This window comes from Cardiocondyla obscurior, linkage group LG13 (genome assembly GCF_019399895.1).
Source record: "Cardiocondyla obscurior isolate alpha-2009 linkage group LG13, Cobs3.1, whole genome shotgun sequence".
Lineage (NCBI taxonomy): Eukaryota > Metazoa > Arthropoda > Insecta > Hymenoptera > Formicidae > Cardiocondyla > Cardiocondyla obscurior.
Window position 1 is genome coordinate 5,574,669 of NC_091876.1, and position 18,136 is coordinate 5,592,804.

Consider the following 18,136-nt stretch of genomic DNA (forward strand, 5'->3'; position numbering starts at 1 on the left):
TTCAAGTTCATTACATGTAGGTAACGTAATACAATCGTGGCCGATTGGTTTTGCATTGCCGCCGTGCGACGTCGCTAATATCAATTCGGAAGTTAACCTCCAGACAGTGATGAGCATGCTGGATGCTGAATGAGCAGCAGCAGCTAACGGGTAACGATCAAGTTATTCGAGTGCCCGTCGTTTATTAAGTATTTACCAAGGAAAAGGGACATAAGAGAAAAATGGGCAAGCTGACACCTCGTTTGGCAAGTAGAAAGAAAGCGAAGCGATGGGCGCGAGGGCAAAGCTCCAGTTCGAATCCGACGACGACAAAACACCGCGAGCAAGCGATTGGTATGTTTTTTAAAGAGTTTCCTGGAAAGTCAGGTATTACACGAGAGGATATACGCAAGCACGATGCCATCGAAGGTATCGAGCCGGATTTCAGTAAGCTCGAAATAGACGCGAAAACGTGTACGACATACGAGCACGAGGGCACCGTCAACGGCACGGCGAGCACGTGCGACACGTTCGCGACAAATTACAGCGCGTGCTCGAATCTTTCTTTTAGCAAGTTCCTCAATCACTTTCAACCGAGCTCGCTCGTTCACAAGGAGATGCTGGCGGTGCTGGCAGCCGTAACGGAGGTGATCAAGCAAAACGGCGGCAAAGAAAGCTCTACAGAGTATTTTGCCGCATTGATAAGCACTTTAGAAGCAACCGAGGACGAGACCTCCGTAGCCGCTACATTGTCGCTGCTCGGGATGTGTTTGAGAACGGTGCCGAAGAACGTTCTGAACGTACAATTTGGAGTAGCGAGTCGCGTTCTCGTACAGATTCTGTCGCGACACGTTGCCGAAGGTGAGAGCCATCTAATTCCGCGACATTGCATAAACTGTCTCTCGATACTGTTAAGAGCGCAGGAGGCTGCTGTTTGGGCCAACTCCTCGACGGCGCAGGTGCTCGACGCTATATTGTCCTTTGCCAGTCATGCCAAGCCGAAGTTACGCAAGTCCGCCCAGCATGGGATATGTGCGATTCTAGGAGGCAGCGATGTGATCAAGAACGACGAGAGGCCGCATCACCCGGCCGCGGGGCAGGTCGCGACGCATTGCATCGCCCAGCTTGAAGCTGCGTGTGCCTCGTCCTCCTCCCTAGGAATCACCACCATTCTGCACATTCTCACGCTGTTGAAAGACATAATATCGCAATTACCAAAGTCACACGTGAAAACCATTTGCGAACTTCTGTTGAGTATAATGACGCTGAACAACGCCCTGATAACGTCCTGCTGTCTGCAAGTACTTCACGGATTATTCGTCTCGAGACCGTCCGAGGCGACGTTACCTTTCTCGATAAACGCAAGCATCGTTAGAGCTCTTTACGATTATCAACCGTCCGCGAACGATATCCAGCCGACTTTGGCGTGGCTGGCGGTGATGCGGGAGGGTTATTGCAACCTGGCACACCTCGCCTTGGACTCGTCACGCAAGGACGTCTTCTCAACACTCGAACATCTCGTGCCGGAGATGCTCGACAAATGCGTCGGGCTCCTGCTGTCCAACCAGACGGAGATCGTCGCTGGGGCGTCGCACACCGTCAAGGCGATTCTACAAGAGTGCGTAGCGCCTCTTTGCAAGAACAAAGAGCGAGCCGAACCGATTCTGAGACACGTCGTCGAAATAATGCGTAAAACGCTAAGGTATCGGTATTCCGAGGCTTGGCGTCACGTTCTTCATCTTACGGCAGTACTTTTTCAGGTAGCCGGCAACCAAGTTAAATCCGAGACGCTTGCTAACGTTGTCGAGGCTCTAGGGGATCTGCGAGACTCGCACGATTTCACGTACAATCGCGAGGCTGAGTACGCGATTGGAGCAGCAATCCGGGCTATGGGACCTCACGTCGTCTTGAACATCCTTCCTCTTCGGACCGACGAAAATGCAATTAATCTCAGACGGAGCTGGATGATCCCGCTACTTAAAGATTGCGTGACTAGTGGCACTTTGGCCTTCTTCAAAGACGTTTTGCTACCAATCGCATGGCGATGCGAGGCGAAAGCCAAGGAATCGCTCGCGGACGCCAAGGTGTACGAATGCTTGGTAGCGCAAATCTGGTCCATCTTACCGAGCATATGCAACGATGCTAGTGATGTCAAGAGCAACTTTAGCCACGTCGCCAAGCTGTTAGGTGTAGCTATCAGCGACCGGCGGGAACTGAGATTACCCGCGATGGCAGCCTTAAGAAAATTAATCAGCAAGGCGACGGAACGGGATGACGCCGATCAGGTTGCCGAGCTTGCTCGCTTTGCCAAGAATTACATACCGATTCTCTTCAACATATATACGACGAGACCAAGTGGTACGGACGAAGAAGGAACGCGTCTCGCCGCGTTCGAGACCATCAAGACTTACATGACAATTGCGAGTACCGAGCTGGCGAATCAATTATTCGATCGGGCATTGGCCAAGCTCGAGGAACCCGACGCGGACGATTTCTTCAAGGAAAGCGTTTACGATCTCATGAGAGCGCTAATCGGTTATACGGACGTTGACAGGCTGAGCAAGCATTACCAAGACGTTTGCGTACCGATGTTCAAGGACGACACTAAGCGGAAAGAGCAAAAGAAGGCTTATCGTTTCCTCGAGGAAATATGCGCCAGCGAAAAAGATGTCTGCAGACAATTCCTGCGTGAACGCCGGCGCCAAATTGAAAAGACTCTCGTATCCTCGGCGAGTAGCGTGATCAGGACGAGTAGGGGCGCACGTCTGCGATGTCTCGCATACCTCGTTAAAATACATCCGCAGCTTGAGAAGACCAAGTTTCTCGAGGCCGTCGTGCCGGAAGCTGTGCTCTGTATTAAAGATATCAACGAAAGGTGTCGTGACGCGGCGTATCGGCTAGTCAACGGGATCGCCGAAAGATTTCTCAACGATCCTGAACATCTCAAGGATTACGTGGACATGCTGATGGTGGGTTTAGCGAGCGGCGAGCGAACGTATGTTAACGCCAGTCTCCTCGCTCTGGCGTCTGTTACTTATCATCACAATAATTCTCTCGGCAAAGAAACGCTCACCGAGATCTTAGGACACGCCTGCACCATTATAACCAGTCCTACGAGAGAGATTGCAGAGTCTGCATTATCCTATATCAAAGTCTACATTAACATTTCTCCATTCGCTACGATAGCATCGACATTGCCGCAAATAGTGGACGCTCTGACGCGAATGACCGAGGATTGTAAGCGTCACTTTCGGATAAAAGTGCGAGACATCTTTACTAAACTGATTAGAAAATACGGCTTTAATTCGATATCGAGTATGGTGCCGAACTCGGACGTGACGCTACATAAGAGATTGAAGAACATCAACAAAGTAGAAGATACGAAGAAAAAGAGGCGAGAGCTTGAAAGGGCGAAAATAACAGAACAGGATAACAGTGAAGAATTTGACGTGAAAAAGAGACCTAAAAGTATCCAAGAGATATTGGCCGATAGCGACGAGGAGTTCGAAGCTACAGAGAATGAAGAACCGAGGACGAAAAACAAGAAAAAAGTATCGGAAAAGAGCGCTTGGATTCAGGAGAACGAAGATAACATAGTCGATTTCGCGGATCCCGCAGCTGCTAGAAATATTACAAGTTAGTTTACATAATATTTTTCCACATGGCTTTGCCTACAAATTCTCTTTTTCTTTCACATTCTGATTAAATTAATTTTACAATACGCTTTCTCTTTATTTTCGTTTAGAGATAAATTTTTTATCTAAAAAAAAAAATTACTTTGTTTCAGCTACGCAACCTCGTGCATCAAATCCAAAGATTCCACAAAATAAAGTGAAAGATCGTGGGTTCGCGATTGCACCCGATGGCCGTATCATCATTAAGGATAATAACGAGAAAGATAGTGATACTGAAGAAAGAAATAAAAAAAAGAAAAAGATTGGTTTTCCTCAGAACGATTCGGAAGACGATTACAGTAAGTGTTCAATAATTCTTTAGCTTAAACATAAAAAAATCATACTTGTCTCGTCATTGCAAGATGTTTCTACTTTACAGAAGACGAAGATGATGTATCGGTGATCAGCGCTGGCGCTGGCAAAAAACGCAAGTACAGTGAAAGTGTATCGGACGCGATGAGCTTAAAGAGTCGAACAACGTCGAGATATCAAGGTAAATTTCAAAGTTTTTCTACTACAAAATAACGTACAAAGACATTTAATTTTGTATTTGTATAAGATTACGACGATATCAGGGAAAATGGATCAACGTTGTCACGATTTTAACAATAAATAATTTATTAATATTTACATTTACTAGTTAAAGATTATTCAAATTGACGTTTTTCTGAAATTTCAGCGGGTGGATCGGGTATTCATCGACCGCTAAAAACAATGAAAGTAAATTCTGAACCTGGTTCAGAATATCGTGCGACAAAAGCTAAGGGAGATATTAAGAGAAAGGGCAAGCCAGATCCTTACGCATATGTACCTTTAACGAGATCACTATTGAATAAAAGGTTAGTGCGAAATCTTGCATTTTTAATCGTACAAAGTACATTCTACATGGAACATACATACATTCATACACACATACATACATTTTCAATTTATTGTTAATGTATTAATAAATTAGTGCATTTGTACATTGCAGAAAAAAGAAGAAAAATGCCGGGAAGTTTCGAAGTATAGTTTCTGGGACGAAAAAAGGCGTCCGCGCTGGTTTACTAAATAAACGAAGAAAATCTTAAACTGATAACAATCCTAATCGTTAATATTATCTATTGATAATTCGAATATTAATTACTATTATTATTTTCAGATACATGAATATATATAATGAAATACAGTTACTCAATTACATTTTTCAATCTAAGTCAATCAATTTCGCATACATGAGAATGCGATATAATAGGAAAAAAATTTTTTATTAAATTATCTTTGATCACAATCTTTTATCGTCGTTGCTCTCAATGCTCCAATTACGCACAGAGGACATAAAATTTCGGGTTTAGACGTGTGAGATAACATTTCTCCTAAATATTGTGATGTACATGGAAGAGTTAATGACGGAGATGTTAATAATTCAGTTTCCATCGTTGGAATAACGTCTGCTTCGTACAAGGAGATTGGAAAATGGTGCCCACAAGTAAATATCATATTGTCTTCTTCCGTTGTAAGTAAATGATTTACAGCTACTAGATTCTATTTTAATGTTAAAAAATTCTATTGTAATTATGATTGAAGCACAACGTTAATTTGACGAAAATAATTCAATGAAAATCAATTATAATTAGCAAAAAATAATGAAAATTTTGTTTGACACGATAAGTAAAATTACCTTAATGTGTGCGAATAATCTAAAATCTTCCATTTCGGAAAATACCGTACCGACGACACCTTCCATCATTTGTTCTGGATTATTGTTTGTGTTTGTACCTGGATATCCATTTAAAGGTATTCCATAATTGTCCGCCATTAAAGACGAAAAAATTTTAATGTATTCCGGCATAGCATTATCTGAAATGTAAGTTATCCTTTTATTACGGTAATCGATTTAGGTATACTTTAAAAATATTTCAAGATATATTAAATGGGGAACCTTTATCTATATGCTGCATTAACATCGATAGTACTCGAAGACAAAATTTAATGGAGAATAAATTGCTTGAGCACCAATCTTTTCCTTCATCAATGTACGTTTTACTTATATTCAAATATTTTTCTATCGTACCTTGACTGTAAAGGGACAAGAAAGAAAAAAAATGAAAAACTACATTGATTCGCCTGTCATTCTGATTTTCATATCGTAATACTTAAGTAGCAAAATGTAAAATAATTAACTTACAAAAAAAGTAATAATCCAAGAGGATAATAAATCATATGTATATCTTCGAGAAAAACGTTCTCCAAACTTTGCATTGGTAAATTGTGCATAGCCCAAAAATTAATTGCACTTTGTAATACTTGACATTTCACAGCATTTGTTTCATTATTCATTCTTTTAAAGAAAAATTTTAACGCTTTTATACTTTCGTTTATTACATAATTTCTTTCAGAACACGAGGACACTTTGTTCGAAAATGCAGTTTTCTCTTCATCCATGTCACATCGATCATTACTTACAATCGATGTTGTATTCACGCAAACTGATCGACTTAAATTTTGTCCTGTGTTACATAAAGTGATGTTTTTACGCTGCAATAATGAGTCAACATTTTCATTAGAAATAAGATCTTCAATCCATCTTTGTGGATCGTCATCGTTGCCAGCGTTGCATTCGATAGTGGTACAATCCAAAGTATTATTAGACGAGGAACCGTCGTTTTCTTTTCGACTTTTGCAGAGTTCTTCTGAACCACCTTGACAATCGAAAGAATACAATTCTTGTGCGAGAGTTTGTAAATTATTCAATGATCTACTCGTGGAAATTTTTGTCCAATTTCGAGTTACGCTATTTTCTAAGGATTCCATGAGATTCTTCTTCGCCTGTTTATTAAACAATTCAGTGTTTCGTTTGATGCTTTGAGACGACATGGTATCTTTCGTCACGTTCACGTTTAATGAATTAATCTCTATCGTGGATTCTATCTTCTCACGTGGAGGTGCTCTTTCCGATACTGGATGATTTTTAGACGACTGAGGACTCAATTTGTGCAACATCTTCAATTGGTAAGTGAAAGCAGTTGCAACGTCATTTTCTAACGCTGCTATTTTAGAGCAAGCTTGATAATTCTCTAATTCGATGCACTGTAACGAAAAAAATTTATCCGTAAAGTTGTTTTAGCCGGAGTATTGTGGCAAAAAAATTTAAACATTTCGCTATTAAAATATGGAATTTTACAGACATATTATCTACAAGATATTAATTGATTCTGAGAACAATTAAACAATTAAAACAATAGTTATTTCTATTTTTCTTTTTGAATTTATTTATGCTGGCTATCGTATTGAGCAGAGAAAGCGATTAACTTACTTTTTCTATAATATTGGCACAGTTGTATAAACCATAAAAGTGTTGCAGAATATAGTGAAGTGTCAGTTCCGCAGGTGATCGTTCAATAACGCTTATAGGACGGACGGATCCAGCGAGAGAAAATGCATCGTTGGATTGATAAGATATCACTGGTGTAGAAATACCAGGTACTTGACTAGGAACGTCCAGAGCTACATGCAACACGTTAGGGAACCGTACTATTCGTTTCGATGATTTCAACAGTACGAGTTTGTCATCAGCATCGCGTGTTTCTTTCGCAGGAATGCGACCCAATTGTGCTCTGCTGTTATTGCCCCAAGCTAATACTGTACCTCCTAAAAAAAAAAAATTAATTTCATACAATTTACGATGCTAAAATGTCTTATTTCCAAAAGTCACATTAAAGGCCATATGCAGTGTATATTTGTGTAAGAAAGAAAATAGTGGTTATAATATATAAAATTATGTTGTAATTCAGTGAGTTTTCGTGTAAGAGTATGCATTAAAGCATATAAATACAAATTTTTTTTTGTTAAAACCTGGTTGCATCGCGATCGTATAATCATATCCACAAGAAATGCTAACAGCATTAATTATAGGGTTGATTCTCTCTTGATTTAAACCGACGTTTCCCGCAGGTGTCGGTGAATCACTTAAATTGTCATTATTTTCAGGCGTATTTCCATTATTTACCAGGGTGTCATTTAATCCCACCTCTGTATCCAAGTCCCATTGATTTTGCATTCTCTTAGAATCATTGCGTCTAGGAGGTATTTGTGCAAAAATACAGGCTGAATTATAATACAAAGGCGTCGGAATTGGCACTTCTCGTCTCGTGCCGTTACCTATCTGACCGTCTAGATTGCGACCCCATGTATATAAAGAACCGTCTTTTGTTGTCAATGCATTATGATGACAACCAGCTGATATCTGCATAAATAATCATAGATTACATTATATTTGCATAAAGTATGTAGCAATTCTTTTTTCACTATGCCAACCATACAATTCTTATATTACGAACCTGAGTAATTTGTCCTTTTACTAAACTTGTATCAACAATACATGGTTTTAAATGTGCTTGATTCTCTTCGATTAAATCAAAATTGTGATTTTTCAAATCTACGTTCTCAGTTTCAGATCTTTTTTGCTTTTTCGTATCAGAAGCAATCGTTTCTGTTTGAGAAGACTCAATTTGTTCATTATCCGCTAAAATATCTTCCTTTATTTCCTTGTTCAAATTTGTAACATCGCTTGGTATTTTTTCCAACTCTTCCAAAGCCTTAGTTTTTTTTTCATTAGCATCTCGTTCTAATATGCGAGTTCTCTTTTGCGCCTGTGCTTGCAGTCTGAGAACCTGAGGACTCGCACCCCATATGTATAATTTGTTCGTATTGGTGACGGCTAACTGCAGACATAAAAATATAATGCATGTTTAAATCGCTATTGTTATTCACGACAATAGTTATAAACATCGTTTTTTTAAATGTTTTAACAGGTTTATCGATAATCTTGTTGTTTTACATTAAAAGAAATGAACCAAAACGAAAAAACTCTATTAGCTATGCAGTTTTATGAGTAATGTTTGTCGTTTAGTTACTTACATTATGAAAGTATCCGGTATTTATAAGAGTAATCCCATTGGGTAAGGCGACTTTTAACGGAATTGAGCTTTTGATATTATTACCTGTTCCCAATTGACCGAGAACGTTGCATCCAAAAGCATAGACAACACCATCTACCGATAACGCTAAAGTATGCGCGTATCCGGCACTGACGTGACACACGACTGTGCCGAGAAGAGCTTTGACTAAAGATGGTATCGCCTTTTCGTCGGTGTTACCGTGGCCTAATTGACCGTGAACACCCCAGCCCCACGTAAATATTCTGCCATCCGTAGTTAGCGCTACAGAATGATATTGCCCAGCTACCGCATCGACAATAATTTCTTGCGCTAGTGAGGTGACTAATTCTGGGCTAGAACATTGTAGCACTTTACCGAGTCCTAATTGGCCAAACTGGCTAGCTCCCCAAGCATAGATTCCATTATTAGTAACCGCCAGTGTGTGACAATGTCCACACGATACACTGTAAACTTCAATCTTCATACTTTTAAAGAAACAAATGGCGTGAGGTGCTCCATATCGCAAAACACTAGAACCGGTACCTAGACAATTAATTAAGCATGTTTTTAAAAATGAAATAATTGGGTAAATGTTGCAAAGAAATTCGATATCTAACTAATTAGCAAGAGAAATATTAATGACAAACTTACGTATTTCGTGAAAAAGTCACGATATAAAAACGTATTTTAATTTTTAATTTCAATCTGTACGTATATACTTTAAATACTCTGCAAATATGTACATACCTAGACATCCTTGCACCGAACTTCCCCAAGTATAAACATCACCATTTCTAATAAGTGCAACATGAGAAAATCCAGCGCTTAATAATCTCTTTTTAAAATCAATATACAGAGTCACTTCCGAATTATATTCCTGTACATATTAAATAATAATATAATATTAAATTATTTTAATATAAAATTAAATTATAATATAATATATTATTATAGGTTCCTTTTACTAAACGTACAACGTTAATTAGGATTATCTCGCTTACCTCTGATAAGTCCAAGTCATATAAAAAAATGTTTTTGGAATTCGGATTTAATAATCGTTTCTTATGAATAAGAGTCAACAAAATTAGTATAAACGTTTCTACTATTTCTTCTATAAGAGTATCAGATTGATCCTATAAAATTATCATCATCGATTAAAATGTTTTAAAACCATCATTAAATAACGTATCTCAGTAATTAAATATTTCAGTTAAATAATCAAATTTTTAATTAATTTAAGTATATTTAGATTAGTTTTTACAAAACTTTTAAATTTGGTAAAAATTGTTCGTTATTTTAAATAATAAGTAATTATTCACACTACAAATTATTAACAAATCTCTTTTCAAGAGCATTCCATGTACCATAAATTCAATACTCACGATATTATCTGTACAATCTATAGAATCACACTGACTAGATTGTTGATTGCATGATATTTTACGACGTCCTTTACATTGCAATAATTTAGGTCGTAATACTGGATTTGTTGGATCGTACAATGTTACTAATCTCTGAAATATTTTAAATTATTAAGCATAAAGTAAATAAAAGATAATCTAAACTTTATTTCTATAAAATTAAATGCAATTTTTTTTACCTGCAGTACAAAGATTTGAGAATCTCGCAAATTATTGTGCACAAATGACATATGAGATCTAGCTAAATCACAGTTCAATAACATTGACTGCATTAAATCGCATTCACTTAAACATATGAGTAAGCCGTCTAAAAGAAAAATATTTATTATTAAACTCAATCCTATATTTTGGCGTGACATGTATGTACACGTACACGCACGCACACTTTTGTAACTATTAAAAAAATTGGTAATTATTGCGTTTAGGGGAAGCAGTTTCGATAATCTTGACTTTGACATATCGGAACTGCTTCCCCTAAACGCAATAATTACCAAAAAATTTGTAATTATCCACGCACATGTGTATACATTACATGATTTTGGGTGAACGTCGTTTGTGCCGAACATTTGTATCGTCTTTATGAGAATATCCAACATTTGACTGTACAAACATCTTTGCGTGGCTAAATGATGCAATACCTCCCAAAGATAAGTCTGACCAGCTATATTAATAGCTAATAATTCGTCGTAAAACGTATTTGTGGATAAAAAATATCTAAAAATTTAATTTTAATATTTTAAATAAAAATATAATCTTATGTAATATATAATATGTAAACTTACAGAAACTCTTTATAGATCGCTTTAGATTGTTCCGACCAAACCCTCAAAGTCATTTCAATAAAGGAAAGTACGCATAAATTAGATAAATGTATCCTTGTTGCAATAGGCATTTCAGTAATAATAGGCGTCAGTAAACAATGAGTTAGGCAACTCAATAATTCTGAAGTGTGGCCGACTGATGCAAATTTTAATACGCTTTTTAATAATTTACACTGAAATAGAAATATTAAAAAAAAATTTATAACCGATAAATAAAATCATCGATCACATCTTATGGATCTCTACAGAGTACCGTTTAGAATGCCTTGGTATTTTGACATTTTTCTTAGATACGGGTAAAAGAAAAATATTCTCTCTCCTTTTTTTTCTCTCTCATATACACACCCAGAACAAGAAAAAAGAAAAAGAGAGAGAAAATTTTGTACCTACCTTAGACATTTTATACGAAGCTACTGCGCGTGAAAATTCTTTATTCGATAAGAATATATCTCCTACATATTCCAATAGATATTGACCGTTTAGTCCAAAAACCGTTGCTAATTTCTTTGCTTTTTGCACCTCGTTTTTCTTCAATACTAATTCCATAAAAATTGATATAAGAGATTTTCTATAATAAAAAAAAAACAATAATTAAATAATTATGTGTGCATATCATAAAATTGAGTTTAAATCGTGTGAATCGTCTTTCTCATAAATATTGCAATAAACTTTGACTCACCTTAAAACAATTTCGTATACACAGCGATTTGTAACGATTATACACGTATCCAAATTAAGCGGTTCAATTTGTATGTTTCTTACATTTTTTGGTAAGGTATATTTATCCTCGCTCTCCTCGGATATTTTTGTTGGTATCACATTATTAAATTTTGTTACTTTGTATACCGCACGTATGACTTCTCTACTGTTTTCAAAAGAAAATGTTCCAATAATAGACTCAGGATTAAATTGATAGTCTTTGTTTGTACGAGTCTCAGACAATTGATCAGATATTACATATATTGTCCGTTGATTAACATCCGTAATAAAAAATAATTTGTGCGCTAAGAGAACAGTTTCACATGAATCAAATACTTTATGCATTGACAAGGGTACCATAGTCAAATCTGGACCGTGTATCTAAAGAAAAAAAAAGATTATTAAAAGATTAATGCATTAATGCTGCATGCACTTAACATTATGGAGAAAGCCGAGAGAAAATATAATTTAAAAAATATTACCGTAATGTAATTAGTGATAGAATGATAGCACGTATATAACTGTCGATCTTCTCCATCATATTGCAAAGATAAAAAAGTATCTTTTGTTATTGGTTCCGGATTGACAAAATCTAATTTAGATTCTGATACTTCTAAATTAGCAGACATTCCACTGTTTCCAATACTTGCAGTATCTGTAATATCAAAAGACGCGGTAGCGTCTCGCGTCAAGTTACGCGAAGTTCAATGTTACATTAAAATTCTTACGGCAATTTTTTAGCAATAACAATGAAGCAATTACATAATTGAGTACCTCTTTTTGTGCAAATAGACATATAACACAGAAAAAATAAGTTTGTACTCTTACCATGGCATTGCAAACTTTCTCCCAATGTCTGATTTTTGGTATCAATTAACTTTTGCTTAAGAACAGCCAATTTTTCAACTGAAAGTTGTTTAAGTTCTTGCAATTTAGACTTGTTAGTAATGAAATCTGCAGTATTACTATCATGAATAGTGACGTTTAATCGATTGCAAGGTTCTTTGGTTTGAGATTTATGCAAAAGATTAAAAGATAAGTGTTCCAAGGGCAGATGCCATTGTCTTTGAAATTTACTAGTTATCAAAAGAGATGCAATCTCATTGTGTTCATTTCGACAAATATGTAAACTGCTTATACTTTCATTAACATAAGTTATGCCTAATTGTTGTCCATTTAAAAGATTTATAAATATAATTGCTCCACATTCTGTTCCTACAATGCCTATGTCCATAGACATTTTTATATTTTTCCACCATGTGACAGCTCTTGATCTGAAAATAGTATAAAGTTAATGACATTTAATATAGTTACAAAATTATATTGGTTTGTTATATTTATAACAAAGAAAGATAGATGTAAAAATAAAACATTGTATAGACTAAATAATTAATGCCATCTAAAAAACATTGTACATTTAAATTACCTAAAATAAGAGAGCTGAGAATTTATGAAAGGAATATATGTTGCATCATTAGTTTTCCATTTCTTGTCAACAATACAACTTTCACTAACTAAAGATAAAGCTGGTAATATATACAGTGAACCATCTAAAGTTACACATAATAACCAAGTACCGCATGAATCAAAGCAAAAAGTAGCAATTTGTTTATGCGGCCCTTGAAACCAAGGTATTTTCTTAATAACAGGCAAGGAAGAAAATTCCTTTCTAAAATAAAGAATAATTTCGGCATTGTTGGTTGCTAGTGCCAAAAATAATTTTCCTTCGAGTTTGCATTGCACACTATGCCGTATTTCGGTAGTTTTTATTAAACATTGAAGCTTAAACAAATTCTCGCTGGTCGATATCGTCTCAAAATCCATCAACATTTTTGCAGTTCTTTCTTTCTTTCTTTCTGAAATAACAAACATAAATTTCATATGCATACACCCACAAATGTCACGGAAAAAAATATAATTGTCGACAATTAAAAGATCAATATTAATTTATAGCATACACTTATTTTCTTTTTACTATTTTAAATATTTACATGTCGTCAAGTTCACCTGCAGCAACCGTTTTTTTTTTTTTCTAATTTTTTTCGAAGGTTACGTCTCACGAAAACATCGCAGTTCCACCAATGTTCGATTCGAGTCGCCACTATTGTTTTATTATTGGGTGCATCCGAGAGATAGCGTAATCGTCTAGCGAAAGAAAAACAAAACTAATCTAAAAATTCGACGTTCCGACGCGGTTATTTTACATCGGTGCGTCAATATGAGCGAAATATCAGAAACGCAAATTAAAGACAGCGTCTCTGTTATAACTGAGCAAGAGCGCGAACTGGCCAGAACTATACTGTCAGAATTCCAAAAGAATTCTTACGCGTCGTGCTTGTCGTACTTGAGCAAATTGGAAAGCCTCAGGCCTACTGATCTCAAAGTTACACATAATAAAGTTGTGGTAGAATACTATAAAAGTGACTTGAAGAAAACTGAATTGACGCACAAGAGTTTGAATGCTATATGCGGCCAGATATCAACGACAGATTCCAACGAGGTTATCGATGATGTTGAAAAGTGTGTTATGAGATATAACCAAGCAGTTTTATTATATCATACTAAACAGTATAATGCTGCACTTCAAATCATGACTAGGTTGTTTGCCTTTATCGAACCAATGGGTATGTAGGACAATGATATTCAGCAGTCAATTAAGCCATGTGTGTATACCACTCAACACAATTTTGTTTTTTTTATTATTTGGTTTAATCAAAGATTTTAGGTTGTATTAATGTGATTTGATTCAAACTGGCATTTTATTTCTAACTGATATTGATATATTAATATTTTTTTATATCCACAGAAGAAACTCTAGCACATAAAGTTTGTCTGTTACTGATTGAATTATACATAGTAACAGAGCAACCAGATGCAGCTCTGTCAATATTAAATTATGTAGAAAGTCAATTTATATCTGCTGATAGTCCCAAAATTTCATCCATTGACAAGGATGGAGTAATGAAATCTATTAAAGAGCAAAGAGAGCAAAAGAAAGATGTTGGTGATACAGGAACAGATGCATTCAAGATTAAACTCTTGAAATATAAAGCAAGAATATATCTTTTGACTCATCAACTAAAACTCTGTAAAAGAGAATGGAAGACATTAGTTTCATTGGGCATAGTGGTAATACTATTATCATAAAATAATGTACAAATTTAATACTTAAAATTCTGACTTACAGTTTCCATTAAGTTATTTTATTGTTTTCAGAATACATCAACTATTTTTTTGAAAGCTAATCTGGAATATTTAAGAGGCAATTATGAAAAGGCAATACAATTTTTGAATTCTAAAATGAAAGAAAATTTAGATTTTAAGTATGTTGCATATATTAATTAAATTAAATATAAATGTGTGTGGCAAAATTAAACATTTATATAAAAATTTTTATATCGATTTATGCATAGTGAAATAATACAATTTTATCTACTTTGGACATTTCTCTCTTTTAAATCGATTTAAAATCAATGAGAAGTAATTTTTTTTTAAATATTGTTTAAGATGTGTAAAAATGTTCCAAATAGATGCTCTTGTTCGATTTTAAAACACATTTTATTAATGTATGATTTACAGATTATGTGGGGAATCTTCAGCCGTTTTATTTTACAACAACATGGCATGTTTGCATTTAGCAATGGGCAAACCGACTCTAGCTTGTTCTTATCTTCAAGCAGCTTTGCGCGCAAATAAATGTGCACTCGAGAATATGCAAGTAAAAGACGCTGGTAATTATTTTTCAAAAATTATTAAAATTTCTAGATATTTTATCGCAGGAGATCATTATAGAATTGTAACGTCAGAAGCAAGAAATTTCCACAAAAATGTGTTAAACATATTTCGCTTCTGTCATAATTTTTTTTTAAATTTTTTACCATTATATTTATTTTATCTGATAATATTATTTTCAACAAAATTTATTTTTCACATTTTGTTTTCAAATACAAACTCACGCATGTCGTTACAAATAAATCGTGTATATCTGGCGTCGGTATTAAAAAAAGGAAACTTGCACAGATCCTTTATCCTCTCAACCGTTGTACACACTTGGCGGCAATAAACATTACGAATTGATGTATAGTTTGGGTGTATCATTGTTGCACGCTGGTAAAGCATCAAAAGCCTTCGATTGCTTCACAGAAGTAGCACAGAAGGTACACAATAATCCTAAACTCTTGCTCAGAATGGCAGAATGTTGCATCCACAGTCACAAATATGTAAGTCGTGATATGCATTTTATATATTTTTAAAATTATATTTCGGAAAAGTAACACGTTGATAATTTGGGAATTATTTTCATGTATATTTTTCAGTCCAACGAAGTTGATTTCAATATTCCAAAACGGCGTAAAGATTTGGTACAGAAGACAATAGGATCTGGTATTCATAAAAAAATTATATTAGCACCGTCTCTTTCGAAGGATATTAAATATCATTCAGAAGGCCTATCTTACGCGATTCCACAACCAACATTGGAATTTGGATATTTATGTTTGAAAAATGCGTTACTTTTGCTACCAAACAATAATTACGAATCGAACATACCTGTGACAACTATGGCGACAAATTCAGTATCACTGTCGTTAACGTCTGGTCATAATTTAGGTATACTTTATATTAAATGTTATATTTTATACTCACAAACTTGTCTCGTAATAATTTTATCAATATTTAGGTGGTGTTCAACATGTAACGTTTATGTCACGAGCTACAGCTGTGGAATCCTTTAATTTAAAAATTTGCGTCTTAACCGCTAGCGCTTATGTCTCATTGTGTCTTGGAGATTATATACTTTCTCTCGAACATGCAAAAACTCTGTTAAGCTTCAACAAGTTGCCTGGAGCATATAAAATGCTAGGTAACTTGTATGCCGCTGAAAGTTTGATATTTATGGATAAGATTAGCGAGGCACTCGAATATCTCAAGCTAGAAAATCTACAAGATTTAAGTACATTTATATCGATGCCAGAAATTCAAGAAAAAGATAAAGAAAAGTTGGAAGAAATCGTGATAAAACCTATAAGAGGTACTTTCTAAAATTACATAATTGCACGAAGTTGTTCTTTGAATATCAATACCCTTCTTTTTTTAGAATTTTAAAATTAACTTACATATTTTTAAAATAAATTTAGTCTCGTAAAAATTTATTTCATCATTTATGTAAAATTTTTTATATTTACTCTATAATAATATATCGTTAATTTGATTTGTAGCATGGTATCCCACAACGAATTCGACAGCCACTGCTATTATACGTTACAATTTGGCTGTGGCTTATGCTATACGAGGCGAACTAGATAAATCTGGGGAAACTTTGAAACAAGTAAGTTAATATCACAATTAATATAATAAACACGTCTCTTAAAATCTTTACTCTGTTAAATCTTAATTCTATTAATGTTAAAAGATTAAGAGTAATAAAAAAAGTATAAATAATTTAACGTTAAGTTTTATTATTTGTTTTTTAGATAAAAAATTATCTCTGTTAATTATTAATAATTATTATTTTAGATATGGATGTCGAAAGAAGCAAATTGTGATATACCTATACAAGTGATCATGTTAGCCTTGTACATAGAACTACAATTAGGTAATTTTTTTTTTTATTGTAACACTTATCTGCATATTTTTCTTAATTATATATTATTTTTATATTTCGATAAGCGATATAGCGAATATCGAACATAATTAAGGGTGTACTTATCTTTTTTCTTAAATTTTAGGGCACGCTGATATTTCAAAATCAATAATAAAACAGCATTGTCCACAATATCGTTAGCAGTCGAAAAGTGTTCATCAATTGAAACGCACTGGTATAAAATATTTACATATTTTTAATTCGTAGACGTGAATATATCAAATTTTGTACATCTTTCCGCGTGATTTTTGTAAAATAGAGAGAAAAGAAGATATTTTAAATTCCATTTTATTTCGAAATATCCTTTTTACAGCCGACATAATTATATTACGTGCAAAATACGTTTTTATTTACAGCGAAGTACTTATTTCTTGATAATCTTACTTTAACTTACCTTTATATGTAAAGTAATGGAATACATTCATACGCATAAATATGTAACTACATACAATTATATGTTAATAGTAATTTAAGAAATTAATTATGAAATAATTGCCGAATAACTAGTGATCACGAATATTTAGAAGCAAATTACGTATCCGGAATGTACTTCGATATGCGTGGAAATTAGCCTGTTGAAGCATCTATGATTAAGCTTACACATTCATTTAGCAATTGGGCTTAATAACATCTGTAATTCCAACACAAACGTAAAACGCTACTCGTGTAAGTGCTACAGTTAATTTCAATTTTATTATATCGATCGTTATTTTTACATCTGTCTGTTTTCTTTTTTTTTTTTTACAGAAAATATTTTTTCTAAAATAAAACAACTGTAATTTCTTAGATATACTTGCACAGGTCTCAAGAAATTGCAATTAAATGTTGAATGATGTCAAGCGCGATTACACAGTGACGTTATTATTTTATGTTATACACGTTTATATATATGCATATATAAACATGTAAAAGTACAGTTTGCAATATATATGTATACGTATACGTATATATATTGCAAACTGTATTTTTTTCGATCACATAT

At 34.7% G+C, this 18,136-nt stretch overlaps 3 protein-coding genes across 6 annotated transcripts; 2 read left to right on the forward strand and 1 right to left on the reverse strand.

The window, feature by feature from the left end:
• The first annotated feature begins 78 nt into the window (after window positions 1-78).
• LOC139107759 (RRP12-like protein) lies at window positions 79-5,711 on the forward strand. Its single transcript, XM_070665579.1, has 5 exons — window positions 79-3,615; window positions 3,767-3,952; window positions 4,033-4,146; window positions 4,333-4,492; window positions 4,627-5,711. Exons 1-5 carry the CDS (start codon window positions 222-224, stop codon window positions 4,721-4,723), a joined length of 3,951 nt encoding a protein of 1,316 aa, XP_070521680.1. The 5' UTR covers window positions 79-221; the 3' UTR covers window positions 4,724-5,711.
• Window positions 4,494-13,599, reverse strand: Ca (RCC1 and BTB domain containing protein claret). Of its 3 annotated transcripts, none has more exons than XM_070665577.1 (20): window positions 13,505-13,599; window positions 12,940-13,369; window positions 12,342-12,787; window positions 11,996-12,168; window positions 11,494-11,894; window positions 11,205-11,382; window positions 10,776-10,987; window positions 10,526-10,707; window positions 10,173-10,300; window positions 9,955-10,086; window positions 9,574-9,705; window positions 9,320-9,449; window positions 8,553-9,115; window positions 7,973-8,356; window positions 7,488-7,878; window positions 6,949-7,283; window positions 5,821-6,722; window positions 5,575-5,711; window positions 5,314-5,492; window positions 4,494-5,177 (listed from the first exon to the last, which is right to left on the reverse strand). In XM_070665577.1, exons 2-20 carry the CDS (start codon window positions 13,341-13,343, stop codon window positions 4,908-4,910), a joined length of 5,679 nt encoding a protein of 1,892 aa, XP_070521678.1. In that variant the 5' UTR covers window positions 13,344-13,369; window positions 13,505-13,599; the 3' UTR covers window positions 4,494-4,907. The 3 variants fall into 3 exon arrangements, with proteins under 3 accessions (XP_070521678.1, XP_070521676.1, XP_070521677.1); XM_070665575.1 differs by having other exon boundaries at window positions 10,511-10,707; XM_070665576.1 differs by lacking the exon at window positions 13,505-13,599 and adding an exon at window positions 13,472-13,486 and having other exon boundaries at window positions 10,511-10,707.
• Window positions 13,600-13,616: 17 nt separating this feature from the next.
• Window positions 13,617-17,428, forward strand: Not10 (CCR4-NOT transcription complex subunit 10-B). 2 transcript variants are annotated; one of them, XM_070665580.1, is made up of 10 exons: window positions 13,617-14,137; window positions 14,320-14,642; window positions 14,712-14,836; window positions 15,093-15,244; window positions 15,534-15,733; window positions 15,830-16,121; window positions 16,192-16,542; window positions 16,730-16,839; window positions 17,028-17,106; window positions 17,240-17,428. In XM_070665580.1, the coding sequence occupies exons 1-10, from the start codon at window positions 13,732-13,734 to the stop codon at window positions 17,293-17,295; spliced, it is 2,094 nt and encodes a 697-aa protein (XP_070521681.1). In that variant the 5' UTR covers window positions 13,617-13,731; the 3' UTR covers window positions 17,296-17,428. The 2 variants fall into 2 exon arrangements, with proteins under 2 accessions (XP_070521681.1, XP_070521682.1); XM_070665581.1 differs by having other exon boundaries at window positions 14,730-14,836.
• The last annotated feature ends 708 nt before the right edge of the window (window positions 17,429-18,136 follow it).

What these genes read in the sequence shown, in the direction of transcription:
- Ca (XM_070665575.1), bottom strand. Translation starts at nt 13,343, where the DNA reads ATGTTGATGGATTTTGAGACGATATCGACCAGCGAGAATTTGTTTAAG. An exon ending in GTATACGAAATTGTTTTAAG is followed by an intron (nt 11,383 to 11,493) that starts GTGAGTCAAAGT and finishes TTTTTATTATAG; the next exon opens with AAAATCTCTTATATCAATTT. An exon ending in CTTGGATTATTACTTTTTTT is followed by an intron (nt 5,712 to 5,820) that starts GTAAGTTAATTA and finishes GTCCCTTTACAG; the next exon opens with TCAAGGTACGATAGAAAAAT.
- LOC139107759 (XM_070665579.1), top strand. Translation starts at nt 222, where the DNA reads ATGGGCAAGCTGACACCTCGTTTGGCAAGTAGAAAGAAAGCGAAGCGA. An exon ending in CGATTCGGAAGACGATTACA is followed by an intron (nt 3,953 to 4,032) that starts GTAAGTGTTCAA and finishes TCTACTTTACAG; the next exon opens with AAGACGAAGATGATGTATCG. An exon ending in AGATCACTATTGAATAAAAG is followed by an intron (nt 4,493 to 4,626) that starts GTTAGTGCGAAA and finishes TGTACATTGCAG; the next exon opens with AAAAAAGAAGAAAAATGCCG.
- Not10 (XM_070665580.1), top strand. Translation starts at nt 13,732, where the DNA reads ATGAGCGAAATATCAGAAACGCAAATTAAAGACAGCGTCTCTGTTATA. An exon ending in TATGCAAGTAAAAGACGCTG is followed by an intron (nt 15,245 to 15,533) that starts GTAATTATTTTT and finishes AAACTTGCACAG; the next exon opens with ATCCTTTATCCTCTCAACCG. An exon ending in AACGTCTGGTCATAATTTAG is followed by an intron (nt 16,122 to 16,191) that starts GTATACTTTATA and finishes ATCAATATTTAG; the next exon opens with GTGGTGTTCAACATGTAACG.